Source organism: Tyto alba, unplaced genomic scaffold (assembly GCF_018691265.1).
Source record: "Tyto alba isolate M040663 unplaced genomic scaffold, T.alba_DEE_v4.0 Super-Scaffold_1, whole genome shotgun sequence".
Taxonomy (NCBI): Eukaryota; Metazoa; Chordata; class Aves; order Strigiformes; family Tytonidae; genus Tyto; species Tyto alba.
The window spans coordinates 23,587,199-23,606,193 of NW_024881261.1; the positions used below are offsets into that span (position 1 = coordinate 23,587,199).

Consider the following 18,995-nt stretch of genomic DNA (forward strand, 5'->3'; position numbering starts at 1 on the left):
ATTTATTTTGGCAGATTATTTTTTTAAGATAATTGAGTTCAAGACTACTTAAGCCTCACTTTGTAACCTGACTTTTTTAGAGTGGTAGTCAAGCAAAGTGTCAAATACTTATCCATGTCCTCATTTGCACCCAGGGGCTACAGTAACTTTCTCCAACTGCTGAAGATAACAAAAAGCTGAAAACAAACAGGGGCTCCTTCTGCTCAGATTCCCTTTACTCCAATAATATCATACAACCAGCAAGAGAGAAGACTGCAACAGGAATGTTCTGCACAAAGATCCACCTCTGCATTGCAGTCACTTCCTAAAATCTTAATTTCTACAGCTAGAAGCTTAGCAGTTGGCTATGGTGTGTCCATGTGCAGCCAGGGAGTAACAATTCTGTTTCTGTTGCGAAACCTTAATCAAATAGTTGCTTCAAGTAAAGTAATACTCCATTGTTTTATATTTAGAAAACTAGTGAAAAATTAGTACTGTTGAAGTGTCATGTTATCAAATTGACAAAACCATTATGTGAAAACAACAAGTCAGAAGGGCGTTTTTGGAATGGAGGGATGGAAGAAGAGAGTACTTTGTTCTGGTAACCACTGCTAGTGGGTGGTGGTTCAGTACAAAGAAGTGTGCAACATAATCCCAAACATAAAACACAATTTAGCATGATGCAGTTACAGGAAACTGTAATTATAATAGGCATAATGGCAATTATTTAGAAAAAAGAAACTGAGAAATGACATTTATTAAAGCGATTGAGACTCAATCTCAGACTAACCAGCATAAACTGATGAAGTTCCCCCAAGCACTGAGGTGCGAACCATGAACTGAGGAGCAGTTCCCAGGGCGTACCACGCACTAGAGGGCAGCCGAGCCCCGCGCCGGCTGCCGGCGCCAGCACGGCCGCCGCTGCCCCCCACGGGTTTTAAACAACTCGTAACCACCACACCTGACAGCATTCGCAAGAGCAGAAGTGCAACTCTTATTAAAACGATACTTCTCACTACACCAATAATTTCTAATGACTTCTTTGTATAAGAGTCTTGTTTGCATACACTAACCGTCTTGCATGGATTCTGTAGTTTTTTCCCTCCAAAGACATCTCAAAATACTTTTCAAAGGACACTGTTAATTACTATACATTATGAAGGGGAAATTAAGCACAGAGGAGTGATGAAACACATCGAATCCAGGGTCAGAATTAGACGTGTCCTTTGATCTAACTAAATATTTATTACATAAGCTTTGTTAATAAACTAATATAATAACGAATAACCAATTTACTCGTGTTTCCTAGTGAGTAAGAAAATAAATCAGCAGTTTCAGACCAACTGATGAGTAAAGCCAAATAGCAAAGAAAGCTCATAAGCAGACAGGTAAATAGAACTATTTTCATAGATTTATTTGAAAAATACTTACAAAAGCAAGTATGTTTGACACTAAAATAGTTAAACTTATTTTGTGTTTACATTGGTGTAATTAAGCGTGCAGCATTAACAGTCTTTTCTGTTTGAAGCATTGTTAGTTTGCCTTAAGGAAGTGGGGAAAATTCTGGTTTAGTGATGAACAATGTCTCCTTACCACTTCCTCAGCAGCAACTACAGCTGTGATCTCTGCCCGAGATCTCAGCACACTGCACTGGGTTTGCTTTACTAACAGCCAGCCTGCCAAGTGCAGATTTACTGGAACCTAGAAGGTGGGTTACTTTTTTTTATCCTAGGAAGGGAACAGGAGAGTGGAAGGAGAGGAAAACCAAAGGATTGGTTTTTTATGTGAAGAATTTACCAAAGCTACATTTTATGAAAAAGAGTCCTTAAAAATGTCCTTTTGTTAGTGGCCGTCTTCCTTCAGAACATGTGCCTACTTCTGAACTTACCCGTAAACCAATGCCCCTGAAGCTTACCATTCCTATAGCTCTTTTTTTTTGCTAGTAGAGGCCAGGACTAGAATAGCTAAGATTCCCCATCCAGACAGCAGTTCAGTAGTGTCAGAAATGAAATACAGTGCAATTAGTTTCCACATACTGTATAGCTACATGTTAAGACAAAACTGGCACAGATACTGATTGAAAGTTTGCTGTCTCCATGTAATCATCCATCCTCTGGCAACAGCTATAGTCTGTTCACAGCGGTTTATTAGGGCACATGGAGTAGATAGGATCTCACCAGCCATTATTTTGCATGGTGCCAGTAGCTGCTGCTGCTGCTCGAGCCAGTGTATTTCTGTGTGCCTCTGAAGCAGAAGAAAAAGTCCCATCCATCACATGCATTGGCAGCATTCGCCTTCTGCCAGGCTGGGGGGTGTAGCTGTTCTGTCGCCAGTCTTCTTCTGGGGGCATATCAACTCTCCTTGGACCCGGGGCCTTAATGCAAGAAGGGGGCACGGGACAACCGTGAGAGGCACCGGGATCCCAAGAAGGCTCATGTGGTATTCTTAAAGTGCTGTAGTCTGTGCTGGCTGGTGGCCCGCAACCGATGGTGTAAGATTCATGCATTCGATGCTGTGAAGGCTGCTGGAGGAAGCCTTCCTGTAAACTCTTGCCTGGCTGGCCAGCATGTTTCCCCCAGAGTGCCGTTCGTTTATCTGGTAACGTGGCTGTTTGCCTGGCAGGATGGCTTGTGTTCAGCCAACGGCCAGAGACACTTGATGCTCCACCTCCTAAATGCGGATTAACAAGAGGCTTTTGCCCCTGGGAGAGGGTGACTTTGGGTGCACAAGGGAGACTCCCATAGCTCAGTGCCATAGCTGGGTGGTCTTCACCTTGGAAAGCTTCACCCCTGTCAGGCACAACCAAAAGTTTCTGGATGATGTTGTTCTGATCTCCTGTGGGGGGAAAAAAAAAGGTTTTATTTTTTATATTTTTAGTGTCATCCTTTCAGAACTTTCAGCTGTGGCCAACAGGTGATGGAAGAAAACCAGAATCACTAGTACATCCAGTTACTGGTTGACATGCAAATTCTGAGTAGAAGCTAGCTATACCCCTTCTAGCATTCACTTCCTTCAATGCATTTCCTCTTTATCCTACCACAGCTGATGTCACAGACTTCAGAGTTCTCTAATAGCCCTTGTGTCATCAAGGAGGAGCCCAACAGAATATTACAAGGCTGGTAGATCAAACTAGTTTTGATGGCTGTCACAGGGAAAATAATTCTCATGAAGGCATTGGTTATTTCTATTGGCACAATTGCACGTGTGATTTGCTGTCTTGAGTATCTTGTGGAAGTACTCTCATATGTGACAACAAGGTGGTGGGTCTTACTGCTACCTTTACACTGAAGAAAATACTTTGCAAAAATGCAAATATGATTTTATATAATGTCACCATAATGTTTCCATAAAGATTATTCCCCTTTGTTATGTCCACTTAGCACAGAATCACAGAACAACTCAAAAGGGCAGAGAAGAAGGAGCATGACTTGTCCTTCCAGATTTCTGGAGGAATTCAGGCAGATGGTGAAGCATCATTATGAAAGACAAGATCGGAAGAGTTGTATTTCAGCAATATTTCTGATCACAAAGGAGGAGGAAAAGTCCTGTGATTACCTGACGGTTTACGTGCCTTGCCCACCATGCTGGGCATCAGTACATCATGGGGTAGGTGCTGCACCTGGTTTGGGTTGTGCTGGGGATCAAAGGAAAACACAGGAGGATCATGGGGGAAAGGAAGGGAAGTGGAGCTGGAAGAACGGTGACTGATGTCCACTGGCATTCTCCTCTTATTTGGTGCTTCCTTTTATAAAATGAGAAAGGAGAAGAAAAGAACCATGAAATGATGAATAAACACAGAGTTCGGTAGAATCAAGCAAAGATGATATTGATCCAAGGAAAGGGATGAGTCACCAAAATAAAAAAATACATCTGTATGTGAAAAACAAATACAAATAAAAACTGCATCAATCCAGTAAGGCTCTTACTGCAGTGGTGGGCTACTTAGGAGGAGCATTTGACTGGAAATATACACCAAGGAGAAACAGTCAAAACAAACACGAACCACTCACAGAGGTTTGGTTCACAAACTGAATCCACAGAACAAGGGCAGGCATTGGAACTGCCATGCTACACAAGCCATGAAATCAAGAAGGGTATTACTGATCCTTCCTTCTTATTTTCTCACAGACTTTACCGACAGCTCTGATTCCAGACTATGAACAGATTTACCTGTTGCAGCTGAAGTATTTACTAGTGCTGTACCACCTCCCTCTACTAGGAGGTACCTACCCCAAAGCAGGGATGCCTGAATGGTGTGATAAGAAACCACCACACACTTGAGCCCAGTGACTAACTTGAAGAGTTGTGACAGCCATCCGTCCTCTTGGCCGCTTCTGTTGTGGGGATAAAAACCTTCAGCAGAGAGGGGTGTTTTGGACAGCTGGAGGTTTTTAATTGCTTCTGCCAGCACCTCCAGGTAAGCATTAAAGGCCTCAACCAAAGCATGCTGAGAAGCAAACATTTAGAAGTTGACGTATTGTTAGCTTATGGTACACAGCAGAAAGATAGAATCAGACCAACCAGTCTAAACTGATTTTGCAACTGAGACTCTTCTACACTTATTATGCAGTTGGTTTCAAATCAAAACTTAAGCATGGGTTGTGAAAAATTCAAGCCAAGCCAAACCTTCACATTATATCTGGCTATATTGCTAAACACCAGCAATAATCTGTTACTGTTTTCCTCACTTGTAGTTTTAACCTGCACCTAAAACTACTTAAGAGATAACAAAGGAAAAAAAAATTTAAAAAAAAAAAAAAAAAAAAATCAATCTCCCTATTTTTAGTTACTTCCTGTATGTAACTGACTGCATGTTAAGTACCAAGTCTTGAACTGTCTCCCCTTTATGCTTACACTTCTACTCTCTATAAATGCTACTTGCTGAATATACCCACAAGAGAGCAGAAACTTTAGCATGGTTAGGGGTATCCTTTTAAAATTATAGGTGTACTAGAAGCTTCATTGAAAATAGTCTTAACTGAAAAAAAAACATTTATGGAGGATGTCTTTGTATACTGGTAAATAATATTAGCTCACATGCTTACCAGCTGCAGCAGGTACTACTCTGCAATGACTCCTGAAGAAGATGGCTTTGTTACTTAAATAAAAGCTCATTCTTCTTCCAAAAAAAGAACAAAATTTCACAAAGACAAGCTTTCATCATGGCTTATTATTCAATTGTCTGCTGTCTTGTTTGTTAACTACTAAATGCAGACAGAGAAAACAGCAACCCTACACACAGATGATGGCTCTTTGGAAAGCTGCACAACATTCTACTTACAAAACTGTGAGAAGAGACCAAGGTCTCTTCTCTGTTTGAGATGACTGTCCCACTGAGACTGCGAGCAATGCGACGGAAATTCTCTGCACTGTACATTTCCTCCTCTTCTGGTTCCCTGCTATGTTCTCTGGTATATGTGACCTGCAGACAATATCACACATTTCAGAAAAGGCTCTCCATAATATCAATTTTGTATAATAATTGCAGTTAAGAGATCAATATGAATCTAACAGACTATATTTCAGTGAAATTCCATGCCCTTTTGTTTTTGAAATCCTTCATTCAGGTACTACCTTGAAAACTTAAAGCAAATGCATCTGTTTGAATCTGGTGATTAAAAATATTATTCCTTATAGTCTTTCTTTCTTTAGTAAATGTACACTGATTTGTCTAAGTGAGATTAATTTTTTTATAGCTATCTAAAGCCAGGACAAAGTCTCTACTGGGATGAATCTACCTAAAGGACTAACTGCTGCTTCAGGCATCACTGCCCCTTGTAGAGATAAGCAAGGCTGCAGCTGACAGTCGTCCTATGAGAAAGTACTACAACCTTCTCATAAATGAAAAAAAAATCTAGGATTATTTGATGAGTGCTGGAAGCTTGCTAATCTTTTGTTAGCAAGAGAAATGTTTACTCATTCTTTCTTTTCATCTGTTCTATGTAAGCAAGACCATTTAAGCTCCCTTTAATGAGCATGGGAGTACTATAGGAAACGCCATTTCCCCTTGGAAATACTTGTATGCTTTCATGTACAGGCACTGATATGTAACTGCCAGTTATTTAAACATTTTCTCCCCAGGAAAAAAAAAGGAAGAAAAAGCATCTTCTCCCACCTTGAGGTGACCAACTACCAACTGACCCTCACTTTCAAAATATGTAGTGACACAGTTGAAAAAAAAAAAAAAAAAGAATAGTCTGTGCCCCTGTAAGTAGTAACATGAAGAAGCAGCTGTAAGTTGTGATGCAAGGCAATTCACATTCATGTGTTCAAAGAGACTAGATCTTGAAGTTTTCAGGGATATGTTCCTCAAAGTCAGAACTTAGGTAATTTGATTGCATGCAACGTGCACGTAACATTCATTTTTTAGCTAATTAATCCTGAGCTACACTGCACTTAAAATTCTAACATTATGATCAATGACTCCAGTACCTTTTTCACAATATACCCTACTTCTCCCATTGTAAATTTTTCCACTTGCACAGGCCAAGACCTTTCCCCTCTAGCACATCTTAAGTAACAACACGTCACCTTGGAGACAGAAGAGACAGTGGATCCACACAGACTGCGCTCGATCTCTGCTGTCGGGGTTTTCGAGAGACCCATGCCAGCTGTAGCATGCAGTTTCTTCATATTCAGGTTCGCAGAGACTGGGAAGGAAAATGCTATGGTTAAATTCAACACTTGATCGCACATTATAGCACATTTCTAACTATCTTAGGTCTGACTCGAGCAAAGACAGACAGACTATACAAACAGAACGAGAAATCGTCAGAGATCCTTTGAACATCAATACATTAGCTAACTCCCAACGTTTCAAGGGGAGACAGTCTATCAGGATACGCACACTGGCTTCACTAGCCCTTTTGCAGACTTCTGGGGAGCAGTTAATTGAACTAATGAAGACTTAAATGATTTAATTGCTCAGCAGCACTTGTTTGGTACTGAGGTGAGAGTTTAAGGAGCCTAAAGGGACAGAATATCAGCTACCAGAGTTACCTAAAGTTACTTGGGATAAAGAAGACTCTTCAGCTTTAAATTACCCACATATTTACCTGCTTGTTCCCACCAAATGATACTGTTTGTCAGCCATTTGCTGTGCTGGTTAAAGAGTTCTAAGCCTTATTTTTAACTAGGATTGCTACAGTTACTTCACTTCAGTGCCACTCCCACCAAATAGTTATAATTCTAAAATTTCTCAAGGAATAGACAGATCAATGGCCTAATAAAAATGGTCACAGGGAAACTGTCTATAAAAGAAGACAGATGATGTGCTGGTAATGTTGCATTTTCTGCATTGAGGTGCCATTTGGAGGATCAGCCTCTTCGTTTTAATCTCTGTGGTAAAGCTCTAGTAATGAAACAGACATTTTCACTGTGATTCTGAATGCATAAGTCTGACAAAACCAGTTGATATGGGGCAGAAAGCTTAAACCAGCATTTGCAAATGACTAAGTAATCCAAGTTAAAAGTGAAAGAGCTGTCCTAGACCCACTCAGGTGATTTTCATGTAGTTCATCACAGTAGATCCACTGGTTCAACCTTTTTGTTTTTATACAGAATTTGTACAACTTGGAAGGAGACATCTGAAAGTCACAGCAAACCAGAAGTAAAGATCTCAAACACAAACTTCACTTCAGAAGAAAATCCATATCTTATATCTCTCATATGCAGTGGGAAAATAGGCAAGAAAAGTGTTAGCATAAGAAACGGGGCATTTGATGAAAGAACTCTGGAGCTCCAGCTAACACTAAAGCAACAGGGCTTTATCCTGTCAAGATTTCCAGGAAGAGCTTCCAAAAATCAGTAAGCTAAGTAGGAACACATAAGACCTTATGATTCAAGCCCATGCAAGAGAGTATCTGCAAGGTTGTGAGGTCAGATCTTGCCTAACTCTGAAAGAAAACCAACATGACAACAAATGGGAAATGGCCACCTTTGGATATGTCACCTGGTCTGCCAGTGGACTGTAAGACAAGAGAGAGTTTCATAGAAAACTCAAGCTGTTGAATAAAAACCTGTTCAAGAGTTTTCTGCAGCATTCACTCTGGTCACAGCCATGCTTGATTTGTCAGGAACAATGGAGGCTCCATCTCCATGGGTGCAGGGCAGGGGAAAACCTTTCTCGTGTATGTATTGCAATATATATCACGTATATATAAACATCACTTTGGTACCCATCAAGTTTCAGATTGCTTTGTATTTAACCAGAAAAGTTGTAGCTCTAATGCTATGACATGGATTATAAAGAAATCTGCTCTGCTAAGCAGAGAATCAAGGTCGCCCTATCTCAGGCAGGAGATTAGATCAGCTTAGGTGGAACTGGACTTCTGTCATCAGACTCTGATTGAATGACTCCAGCAACAGCAGGATATTCTCACCAACAGAATCTGTTCCTTTTCTTTTGGCACCAACTAACCCACAAGGTCTCGAGGATCTAAGTACAGATTATGCAGCCAGTGCTGCTTTCACTAGTAATTTTCTGGAACTTAAAGCAGGTAGTCCTTAGCAAAACACAAGTTCAACTCTCATAGATCTGAAAGCACTTTTAAAAATTATTCCCCTCAATCAGGTACAGACTAAATTCTCAAATACAATAGAGTCAGTTAAAATTCATAAATGTGGAGAACATTAACTTCAGGCACAGAAACAGTTTAATAAATTACAGAGGTGATATAGGACTTTCAAACAGCAAAATTCAGCAGCCTGACCTAAGGAACTAAGTCCCTACTTGAAAACAAGATCAATTATTTCTATGTTACTCTTAAAAGATGTTGCTCTCCATTTGCCAAGATCAACAGCTACTCTGCAGCCTCCCTAGGCAGTGCCATCACACTGCTTCTCTACCTCCATAGTCAGAATGCTTTCAGAGTCCACAACCTCAAACTTTTTCTGCATCTGTGCACAAATTCATGCCCATTTAACTAAATTGACTGGAAAATGTACCTTTACCTATATTGGAGTACATAGCCAGGTCAACCAAGAAAAACAGCTGCATCATTCTTACCTGATTGGTCAAATGGATACCTAGCACTGTCCTGTCTTCCCAAGAAAGGCCTAGTGGCCTGACATGCCTGCAGACTAGTCTGATAGAGGGATTCCAGTTCTGAGAGCTCCTGTTCTGTGTCTTGATTCCACTGTGGATGCAGATGTACTGGGATCCTGCTCAAGTCATCTCCAACTGCTCTCTGATCAGAAAGGGGTGGACTCCTCCCAGGTACAGGAAGCCATTCAGTATTCTTATTAGCCTTCTGAGAACTGTAATACCTAGTAACATTATCCACCCAACAGTCCACAGGCATAGAGGCAACCACGCTACTAGTAGCTTCATCATCCACCTGTTTCATTCCTCCATCACGACAGTGCCTTTCCAGGTAGGGTGCAGGGTCTGCTATATTCTGTCCACCTCTTCTACACAGCTCTTCACTGTGAGAAGGAACACTCTTAGAAGCAACATGTTGGGCACTAAAACCCTCCAAAGAAACTACCCCACCCCTAATATCCACAGTTGAATGTAATTTTTCAGAAGACTGGTTTTTGTTCTCTTGGTTTTGATGGATTAGCTGTCTGTAACCAGAAGATGAAGGGTTGATGAAAGATTTTTGTGTTAACTTTGGAGACTTCTCATCCTGACACACTGCAGCAATCCAGCCTTTTTCATGAGTACCTTTTCTCTGGGAGGCTGCATGCATTTTCTGAAACTGCTCTGCCAAGGAGCGAACATGTCCCTTTGAACTAAAAGCCTCAGATTTGCAACCTTCTGCTGTGCCATATTCATCCTGTGAGGGTAATAAAATCTCATGGCTGTTTGCTCTGGAGTACTTATTTGTTTTCTGCAAAGGATCCAAGGAGCACTGCCGTGGAGGGGATGAAGCTGCAGGGGTCACTGCACGATAGGCCCCTAAATGATCAGTGCTGGGCCACACAGGAGAGCTTGCAAGTTTGGAACAAGGACTGTGCTGGCTGTCCTTTTCAGGAGATGCTGCTTGTGGTGGATGTGGACAGGGAAACAGTGTAGGCAAAGACCCAGAGTTTATTGTGTTAGCCTTGGATTTGTACTGAGGTGTAAGAGTAGGCGTTATGTTATGAACCTCTTCTAACTTGCTGCTACTGCAGCATTCCCTATAGTCTTTTGGCCCTGTGGCTGTGGTGTCAGCAAATTCCACACTATGATGGGCATCATTCTCAGTCCTTGCAGACCTCTCTGCCAGCCCCTGCCTATAGGGAAAAGAGGGAACTTGGTCATGAAAATCAGCAGAAGCAGACTGGAAGTTTGGAGAGATCCTGTTGGATGGATTGCTTTCAGAAGGGGGCAAGGAGGAAGACTCTGGATATAATGATGAGTGCAATTCATGGCAGGAAGCAGGTGGGTGGAAGAAAGAACTGGACCCAAATTCCACTTCTTTGTTGGGTTCCAGTGGTACCTCCTGGCTCAGCAGTACTTGGAGCGGGCCAGTCTGTTCACTAAAACACACAGAAGGGTAAATGATTAGCAGTAGTCATTGCTTATGTTTATCCCTAGGGTACAGAGTTTGCACTAGGTGACATACACCTCAACACACTTTTCTCTGCTAACTGTATTCTGATGAAGACTTTGCATTAATTTAGTAGACACACACATTAGTCCTTTGCTTCTAACACTGATTTCTCACTATAACGGATCTACTGAGTCCATTTCATATTTTTAGGCGTATTTTGCTACAGTTAGGCTCTATGTATTCTTGTACAGCACCCTAGACACTTTAACCAGCAGACTGAGCGTATGGGTAAAGCTAACTGTAAGAATAGTAAAAGTAGCATTTTTATAAAATAACATAACTGTTTCCAACATTAACACGTGAGATGCATCTGAAAATACTTTGGACATGTTCATGATCTGAACATGAACTGACAGTATTTCCATTAGGTCCTCTCTCTCCAGGCAACTTCATGAAGAATAACTTGACAAGGAACAGGTTGAAATTCCTCTCATATCATTGTATTATGATCTTTGAGATATTTATCCAACACATTAAATAAAGCTCAAGCTAAATATGTAACTATAATTTTGTAATAATTTGTATTTTACGTATACTTCTAAAAATAATCTGTATTCTTTTATGTACCAATGCAAGACAATGATATGCTTGGGTCATACATGTCCTTGGCATTTTTCTGCATTTAGTTAGCATTTTAATATGCAGACAAAACAGTACCAAGTTCACGGGCCTGTGAGAAAATGACAGGCTACAGAGAACTTAAGGAACCTGTAACATCATTGCTTTGTTTCCTCCTCGAGATGCATACAATGAAAGCTATCATGAAGACCTAGTTGGTATGTGTAGCAAAATGACCTTGTCTGTGAGTAACTGCAAACCCTGCACTGTCTACAATGTTATTTATATCAAGAGTACAGAACTCTGGGTATGAATAGATTATTTTCATTGGCTTCCAGTGGAAAGTGTCCCTGCCCACGGCAGAGGGGTTGGTACTAGATAATCTTTAAGGTCCCTTCCAACCCAAACCATTCTGTGATTTTGTGACTATTAACATTTGGTTGGATATAACTTTTTGCAAAAGTAATGTTCTTTTCACAGAGCAGCAGTGAGCAAGTTCAGTGTTAACAAAATTAGTTTAAAAAGTTCCTTTCTTTCATTTTCTTAGAATCTGCCAAAATGCATAACTGAGGCTCTGCATTTCTCCTGTAAAAGAGGATATAATGGACCCCTGATCGACAAAAAGATTAGTCCTCGTTACATATAATTCAGCTACAGAAGGAAAAGAAAAGAACATTATGAACTATAGCCTGGCAGGTGTGCCAATTAACTGAGTATATAGCTGTATGTGGCATTTAAAAAAAAAGGAAAAGGAAAAGGATTCTCATCTGAGATTTCATCTAAGCTTCTGATAATACAACAGGTAAGAAAGGGGAGAGGGAAGAAAAGTAACAGTTCAAGAAACAGCCTAGAAATTTGATAGGGATGGTCTAGTGCTAGGAGGGAATGGCATGGGAAGAAAGAAGGATTAAGATGCATGCTAAGGAGGGTAGGAAAAAAGGATCAGTTATAGTAGAGAATTAGTTATGCTATAGTAAGTCAGTATGGAAGAAAGAATCATGAAGAGACACTAAGTCAAGCTATAGGATGTTGGGAAGCACAGAAAGAAAAAATGAAGAATGATACAGCATCAGGGAGAGTACTCAAGGTGACAGGATCAGGATCCAAGAGTTATACCAGTGCACCACTAGAGAAGTAGACTAGAAAGAAAAGATCGTGTACTTGACACTTTTTGAACTACAGAACACTAAACCACACTGGTTGCTGTTCCCAACATAAAAGCAATTATAGCAAGATTTTTACTGTAGTACACTCTGTTACTGACTGAGTCCTGAAACTGCTCCCGATTATAAACAGTTGCACATTTCATCCTAGCACCCACCCCCTTTTAAGCCAGGTTATTGTCCACTGTATTCTTTCCCTTGGTGCATAAAGCATCAATGCTGCCAGGCACCGACGGCTACAATTCTCTGTCACAGATCACATTTTGAACACTGAACTATTCTATGAACACTGGGGGTGGGGAAAAAGGGGTAGCTGACCATCTTATAATAGGATTTAACCTAAAGAAGAAAGGAATAGGGAGTAACACTGTAGGATTTGGACTTTCCAGGGAAATATATATAGTTTGTTATTTTTTTTCCAGACTGCACTGCTCAAAGATGCAGCTCAGATCTGGGTCTAGGTGATACACTTGGACTACCTTGTAGACTGGGCCATGGTGCCGCCCTGTGGTGGGTGGCAGGTTGGCGGCGGCAGCGGCTGCGATGGCTGTTGGTGCTGCATGCGATCCTGGAGGCTCCGTGCTTTTCGGATACTGATTTGCAGCTTCTTATCGACTAGGGCTCTGCTGTGAGTGCTAGCGCTGGCATCATGCATGGCAAGTCTTAGTTTAGCTAAAATGCAAAAGAAAACATAGCAGAAAACAAACAGAAAAAAGGAATAAAATTGAAAAAGAAAAAAAAAAAAAGATGCAGCAAAGAACATAAAATATGGACCATGCAAATACTGCCACAAAAGAGTTCACAAGGATGCTATTGTTTCCATTAATGCACATTCAGCTTAGCCAGGTGTCCAAACACGTTAATTGAAACTAAACCAAAATAAAGTAAAAGAAAAAAAAAAACTATCCATGTTTTAGCCCAACTTCTCATCCCCTTCACACAGGCTCACTCCAACCCTGCCACACTGATGCTTCATTCTGTCATCTACCATTCTCTTGTATCCTCCATACCTGGGACTCCCTTTATGTGCAGGAATACCCAGCTGGGATATGAGATTCAGCATACAGCTTGCTGGAATGGAAGCTAATAGAGCTGTCACAACAGCTGTATGCTGCCCCTTATTCTGCAGTCCATAAGAACCAGTTTCTAAATGCAAATGCACAGGAGCTACCCACTCTGTCCGCAGCCATTCTATACAGACCAAGGGGAGCATGGGGTGAGACAGCCAGCCAGTCATAATGGAAAAAGACTGAAAATAAAATGAAATCACATAGCACACATTCTCAAAGGTCACAATGCATTTAAGCACTTCAATGTCCTATTTCTTTTTTCTTCGGCACAGCTCATTTCTGTTAATCCAGAGGACTCAAGAGTGCGATACCATTTTCTTCCTATGATAGACCCTCTATGAGAAACAGGGGAGCTTAATACCCTTCGTAATTTGGCCTGAGGATGGGGAAAAATTATTGAGGACCAAGTGGCAGAGGGAGTACCTACTAGGTGCTTGCTGAAACAGACCATTTAGCACCAAAAAGGGCACCTCAGCATCCCAGTGCTGTTACTGCCATATCGCCGGAGAGACCAACAAAACCAGATGTAAACATGAAAAAAACAGAGATGAAGAGGGATAAGACTAAAACCCCCAAAAGGGAATGCCTGTAAAAAGGAAAGATTCTGTCTCCCTGCACATTCCTAAAGACCAGCTGGATCCCCATAATACTACCCGACCATTTAACGTGCTTCAATGTTTCAGACTTCTTTCTGTATTAATAAACTGTCAAAAGCGCAATAGCTCAGGCGGTTAGAGTTACTTACATATAGCTTCGTTACAGAGAGCCAAAGCTGCAGCACAATCTCCCTTCTGCTCTTGATTCAGCGACTCTTCAAAGATTGAGTCTGCCTCCTGCATCGACTTCTCAAAGCCATCACTCCTCCCTGCAATGGGCAGCACCCTTCATTTTGATTTCATTCATTGTAGAACCCTCACTCACCCTCATTCAATTCGCAATTGCCAAATTCTTCCACGTATGGAGTCTCACAGAGGCTGCTCATATCCCAGATAGCACCACCTAACCTTCCCTAAGCAGAAGTACAACTCGAGCAGCCTGATATGCTTGACATCCACACAGTAAAACAATGCGAAGCAGATTTTTTCCCCCTGATTTTGTTTACTTGAGAGAGTTGTACTGGCTTATTATATTATTTTCAACAGTCTAAATCAGTACAAAAGATGGTATAGACATATCACAGTCAGTTCAGATGACTGGTGTTAAGTAGGAATTAATCTCAATTTAGAATTAAATCTAAACCAAACTATATCAGTATATAAGAAATATAGCAGGTCAGGGCTTTCCTTATATGTTAAGTCCCCTGCCAAAATCATCTGTTTCTTCTTCAGATAGCCAATTACTGCCATTCAAAATGGAAACAACTGAAACAACTGAGATGTCTGGGGAAAAGAACTCAGACTTGAGTGCAAGTGTAAATGCCTGCATGAGATACTTCCACAAACATGTGTTCAGTGCATACAATCAACTGCTGAAAGAGACACACGAAATACTAAAACCCAACAGCCTTGCAGCTTTAGGAGGAAAAACACAGGTTTAAGAAGCAGAGAAGAACGGAACAATTATCAAGAATTCTTCTTGCAACAACTTAGAAAACATTGCTGGAGAAGAAAGGATAAATCATCCTTGGACACAAAAGAGAAACATGATGCTACTGTGTACTGGCATCAGAACATCCAGTTCTGAGAGGAGGAAATGTCCAAACAATCTGGTGTCACCTATTAGGCATTATGCAAGTTATGCATCAAGATGTACACATTCATATAAGGCAGTGGGAAACAGAAAATAAAACTTGACTTCTTGGTTTGTTTAGGGGTAGGTTTTTTTTAATAGAATGTCTCTGTCATAGTGGTAGAGAACATGAGTATCTTTATTAACCAACAATAAATTACATTTTCTCAACTTGCATAACATATGCTATGGCCTGGCCTGCTTCCTAACACCCTTGTGCACAGATGCAAACACAAACTCTCTTATACCATAAACCCCAAAGGACTTGAATGAAAAGCAAGTACTGCAGAGAGAAGTGAGAGTTGTTAGAGCAGTGAGTTAATCAAGCAGCACATTCAGTTTCAAAATCAAGGCTACTGAGGCTTGTAATCAAGGCCAGTATATTAAAGTTAGTTTCTTTGCATGAATTTAGCAGTTTACTTGAGGGGAAAATGAGTCACAAGTGTTCTGGAGTTCTGTGTACTAGCAAAGCCTTCCAGGCAGTCAAGCAGTCTGTTAACGTTAAGCTATTACATCTCTGACTGGGGTGCGGAAAGACTTAAGAGGAAAAAACAAAAACTTTCCCAGATCTCAAGTCCATGCTTGTAAACTCCTCAAACATCCTACTGCAGTCTTTTTTGATTAGGTGCTATTCTAGTTTACTTTTTAACAAGGAATAGCTAAGCAATTTTTGTTTCTACCAACTAATACGATAAGAGGGGTAATGTCTTGGAGAATATGCTGTTTTCTTTCAGGCAGGAGAAGAAGATAAGACATCCTCATGATCAACAACAGAGGTTTACTTTTCAATTTTGACATCATTAGCATATTAGCATTTATGTTACCAAAAGTAAACACTAATATTAATTTAAAAAGATACCCGTCTGCTCAGGTACATCAGAATTTTTCACCTGGTTACTGGCAGGTCACAGCAGGACTGTAAAGGATAACTAAGTGGCTCACTGATGGTCAGCAAAAACTGTAAATGCATTCCCACAGTGAGACATTCTCAAAGAGATCATATTTTTCAGCCGCCACTGGCAGTGACATTCTGGCGGCCAAGCAGTTAGCATGGCTGTAGGCTGCAGGGCACTGGCTGTATTGTCTGCAGAGCTGGCATTGCTACGGGGTGCTCCTCTCCTTCCTCTGTCCTGTAGCAGCAAACCAGCACCTCAACTCTTGCCTACAAAAGGTTTGAGCAAGCAGCATGGGGACACCAGGGGGCCTGGCAACACAGGAGGCCACAGTGGGTTTGCCCCAATCATGCATGCATGCATGCAAGGTGTTCAGTGCACCTTCCTTGGCTCTGCTGACCTGCCAACAACCCCCCAGTTAAATGCTCTACCAGGCTTCAGGCTTCACTCTCAGCTGGGTCAGTGGACTTCATCCCACCGCTTCCCCTTACTGGCTGATGGAGATTTAGGGCTAAACCAAAGACACTCTATGTGAATCCTGTCACCAAGTTCTCTCTGCTGCAGCTCCAATTAAACCTATTCTGCCACCATCTCCTGACAGAAACATGAGGAGTCATGGAAAAGACAATCGAACTTAGTATTCGTCTTTTCAATATTTTTTTTTTTCAATTCTTCTCCTTTAGAAAGGATATGTAAGCTAAACCCAGCTCAGATTTTAAATTAGATCCAGCTTAAGCCTGCCACAGTACTTGTTTCCATGCCTGTGCTGTAGCTGCACAGCTGGGCAGGAAGAAAGACTGCAAAGTACAAGGGCAGGAACAAGCAGAATTGCTTAAGGCAGTAATGCTACCAGAAACAATCAGAAATAAAACAATAACCTAAAAGAACAAGCTATGCTGCAAGTGGACCTGAGGCACCTGAAAGGTACAAACAGCCCTGCTCATTCCAAGATGTTGATTAAAGCCTTATAGCTAAATCTAGACATCAGTATTCATAATGGTGCATATTACCATAAAAATGGAAAGGTACAAATATATTAAAAATACCTCTGCATTACTTTGTTGTCTCATTTCAGAAGGAATTTGGTCAAAATACCAAACACGTTTTTTTCTCATCCTACAGGTTTGAAATTGATGGTCTTTCACTAACTGAAGGTACAAAATTGTAATGTAGAGGGAGAAAAAGAGAGAGACTGACACATACAATAGGAAATTAAGTGTAAAGGTTCAAAAAACTTCAGCACTACAGTCTTGCAAAATATACTGCATTCAAAAAGTTACCCTGATTCTGCAGTTCATCTAGATCCATGAACCTGCTGGGACGGGGATTAAAGCCCATTGCTGCCTCCATTTCCTTTTCTCTTTTTCTGCGTAGTTCTTGTTCATGCGCTCTCCTTGCCACCTCCTCTTGCAATTCATCCAGTTCACTCTTTAAAGGAACAAACACCTCACCACCTTCCAAAAAAAGAAAACCAAAACAAAACAACAAACCACCCTTTTTTTGTTAGTAAAATCTCTTCAAGTATCTCTTAAAAGACAAAGTAGTATTAATGGAGAATACAATTAACATTAGAAAATAATAGACTAACCAAGCAAAGACCACAGAATTTCAGATCACAAATTTTGCTTTGTTAAATTTTACTTTTAAAACCCTGCCCAAGCCATTTGGTTTCCAATTGCCTTCTTTGTGTCAGCAAGTAGCAGAAATGCTGCAGTATTGCTTCAAGCTCCCCTGCAGCACAGCCCATCCCTGATTCACTGACCTAAGAAACAGCAAACGGAACGGAGAGAATGATTGGAAGAGATAACCCTAAGCAGATGCTGAAATCTTGAGGCTTCCTATTGTGCTTATAATTTGTAAATAATGCTATGTCAAATTAGCCAGATCATTTGTTTTAGTATGTAAAATGGATTCCAACTGAGATGCTTTTCATCTAACTGCATAAGCAGATGAAAATGGGACAAAAATAAAGCATATCATTATCCTAGTCACAGCAGAAATCAGTTGTCATCCTCACTTCAACTATGACCTGTATTCAAAAAGTATCTCCTTTCCTCCTCTTCCCTTCCTCAGACATTCTCTCAAATAAAGTATTTGCTCAGAATGATACATAATCAGAATGTATATCTGCAGAAAAGCCCAGCATTAGCCCAAATATCTTATAAATATCCATTCTCATTTCTGACAATTTTGAATTTTGTATAGCATCATGACCTTGTTTTCAGGACTCGTCAATCCTACTAAGTTATTATGGCTTATGCTTGGAAAGGTATTTTCCACTGATGCCAGAATACTGAATTATAGAAAACAACAGGAAAAACAGCTTTACTTTATCAGTTAAATCAATGCTCAGAAAAGATGCCAGAGCAACATGATTAAAGGAGTATTCCAACAAAGTTTTCTGCAACTCCCTTTGGAAAAATCTTTTAAGTTGTATCTTGTAAAACTGTGTTCCTCAGTGTTTCTTTTCCCTTTCCTCATAATTTCACTGAGAAGATAAACATCCAGAAAGTAAAGAACAACTCCAATACAATTTACCTTGAAAAACCACTGCTACCAAAGAAGGGTATCTTACCATTTCCAATGGTGTGAGGGCTGTTTGCCCAGCTCCCAATTGATGAAGTAGACTCTACTTCCAAGATACTGCTACTGTGAGACTTTGGAATGTTACGCCAGGCAGGAACCAATCCACCTGGTCGCTTGATATGAACATCCCTTCAAGAGAGTAATTACAGTTTACCATTTTACTAATCTCTCCAGGAAAAATTATATCTACCTTTTTTTTTTTTATAATCATGTAAATATTTACTTGCATTTTAATTTAATTAAAAAAAAAAAAAAAGTCTACCATAAGAAAATCTTGAGAGAAACAGGGAAAGAGTAAGTTAACAAGGCAGAGGACAGTAATTCTATTCTCCTCATAAGAGTATGCAATGCATATTAAAACTGTGGTCTGACAGCTGTTCTCAACAGATTCTTACAGCTGAAAACCTACTATTCTGGCCATAAACAGTCTCAGTTTGTGACTGCCTGAAGCTTCCTAAGCGAAGGAGAGAAACACACTGT

General features: G+C 40.5%; 1 protein-coding gene across 9 annotated transcripts in view; it reads right to left on the reverse strand.

Moving 5' to 3' along the window:
• Positions 1–1,372: 1,372 nt before the first annotated feature.
• USP54 (ubiquitin specific peptidase 54) overlaps positions 1,373–18,995 on the reverse strand; it is a 107,317-nt gene continuing 89,694 nt past the window's right edge. For 6 of the 9 annotated variants that reach the window (XM_042799133.1, XM_042799261.1, XM_042799215.1 and 3 more), the window contains exons 15-23: positions 18,505–18,644; positions 17,210–17,383; positions 14,054–14,173; positions 12,718–12,910; positions 8,987–10,443; positions 6,511–6,629; positions 5,261–5,401; positions 3,535–3,721; positions 1,373–2,814 (exon numbers count right to left, since the gene is read on the reverse strand). In XM_042799133.1, coding sequence (XP_042655067.1) covers positions 2,153–2,814; positions 3,535–3,721; positions 5,261–5,401; positions 6,511–6,629; positions 8,987–10,443; positions 12,718–12,910; positions 14,054–14,173; positions 17,210–17,383; positions 18,505–18,644 — 3,193 coding nt within the window. In that variant the 3' untranslated portion in view covers positions 1,373–2,152. Of the gene's footprint in view, positions 2,815–3,534; positions 3,722–5,260; positions 5,402–6,510; positions 6,630–8,986; positions 10,444–12,717; positions 12,911–14,053; positions 14,174–17,209; positions 17,384–18,504; positions 18,645–18,995 lie in introns of those variants that run through there. The other 3 variants (XM_042799407.1, XM_042799467.1, XM_042799510.1) reach the window with 3 other exon arrangements.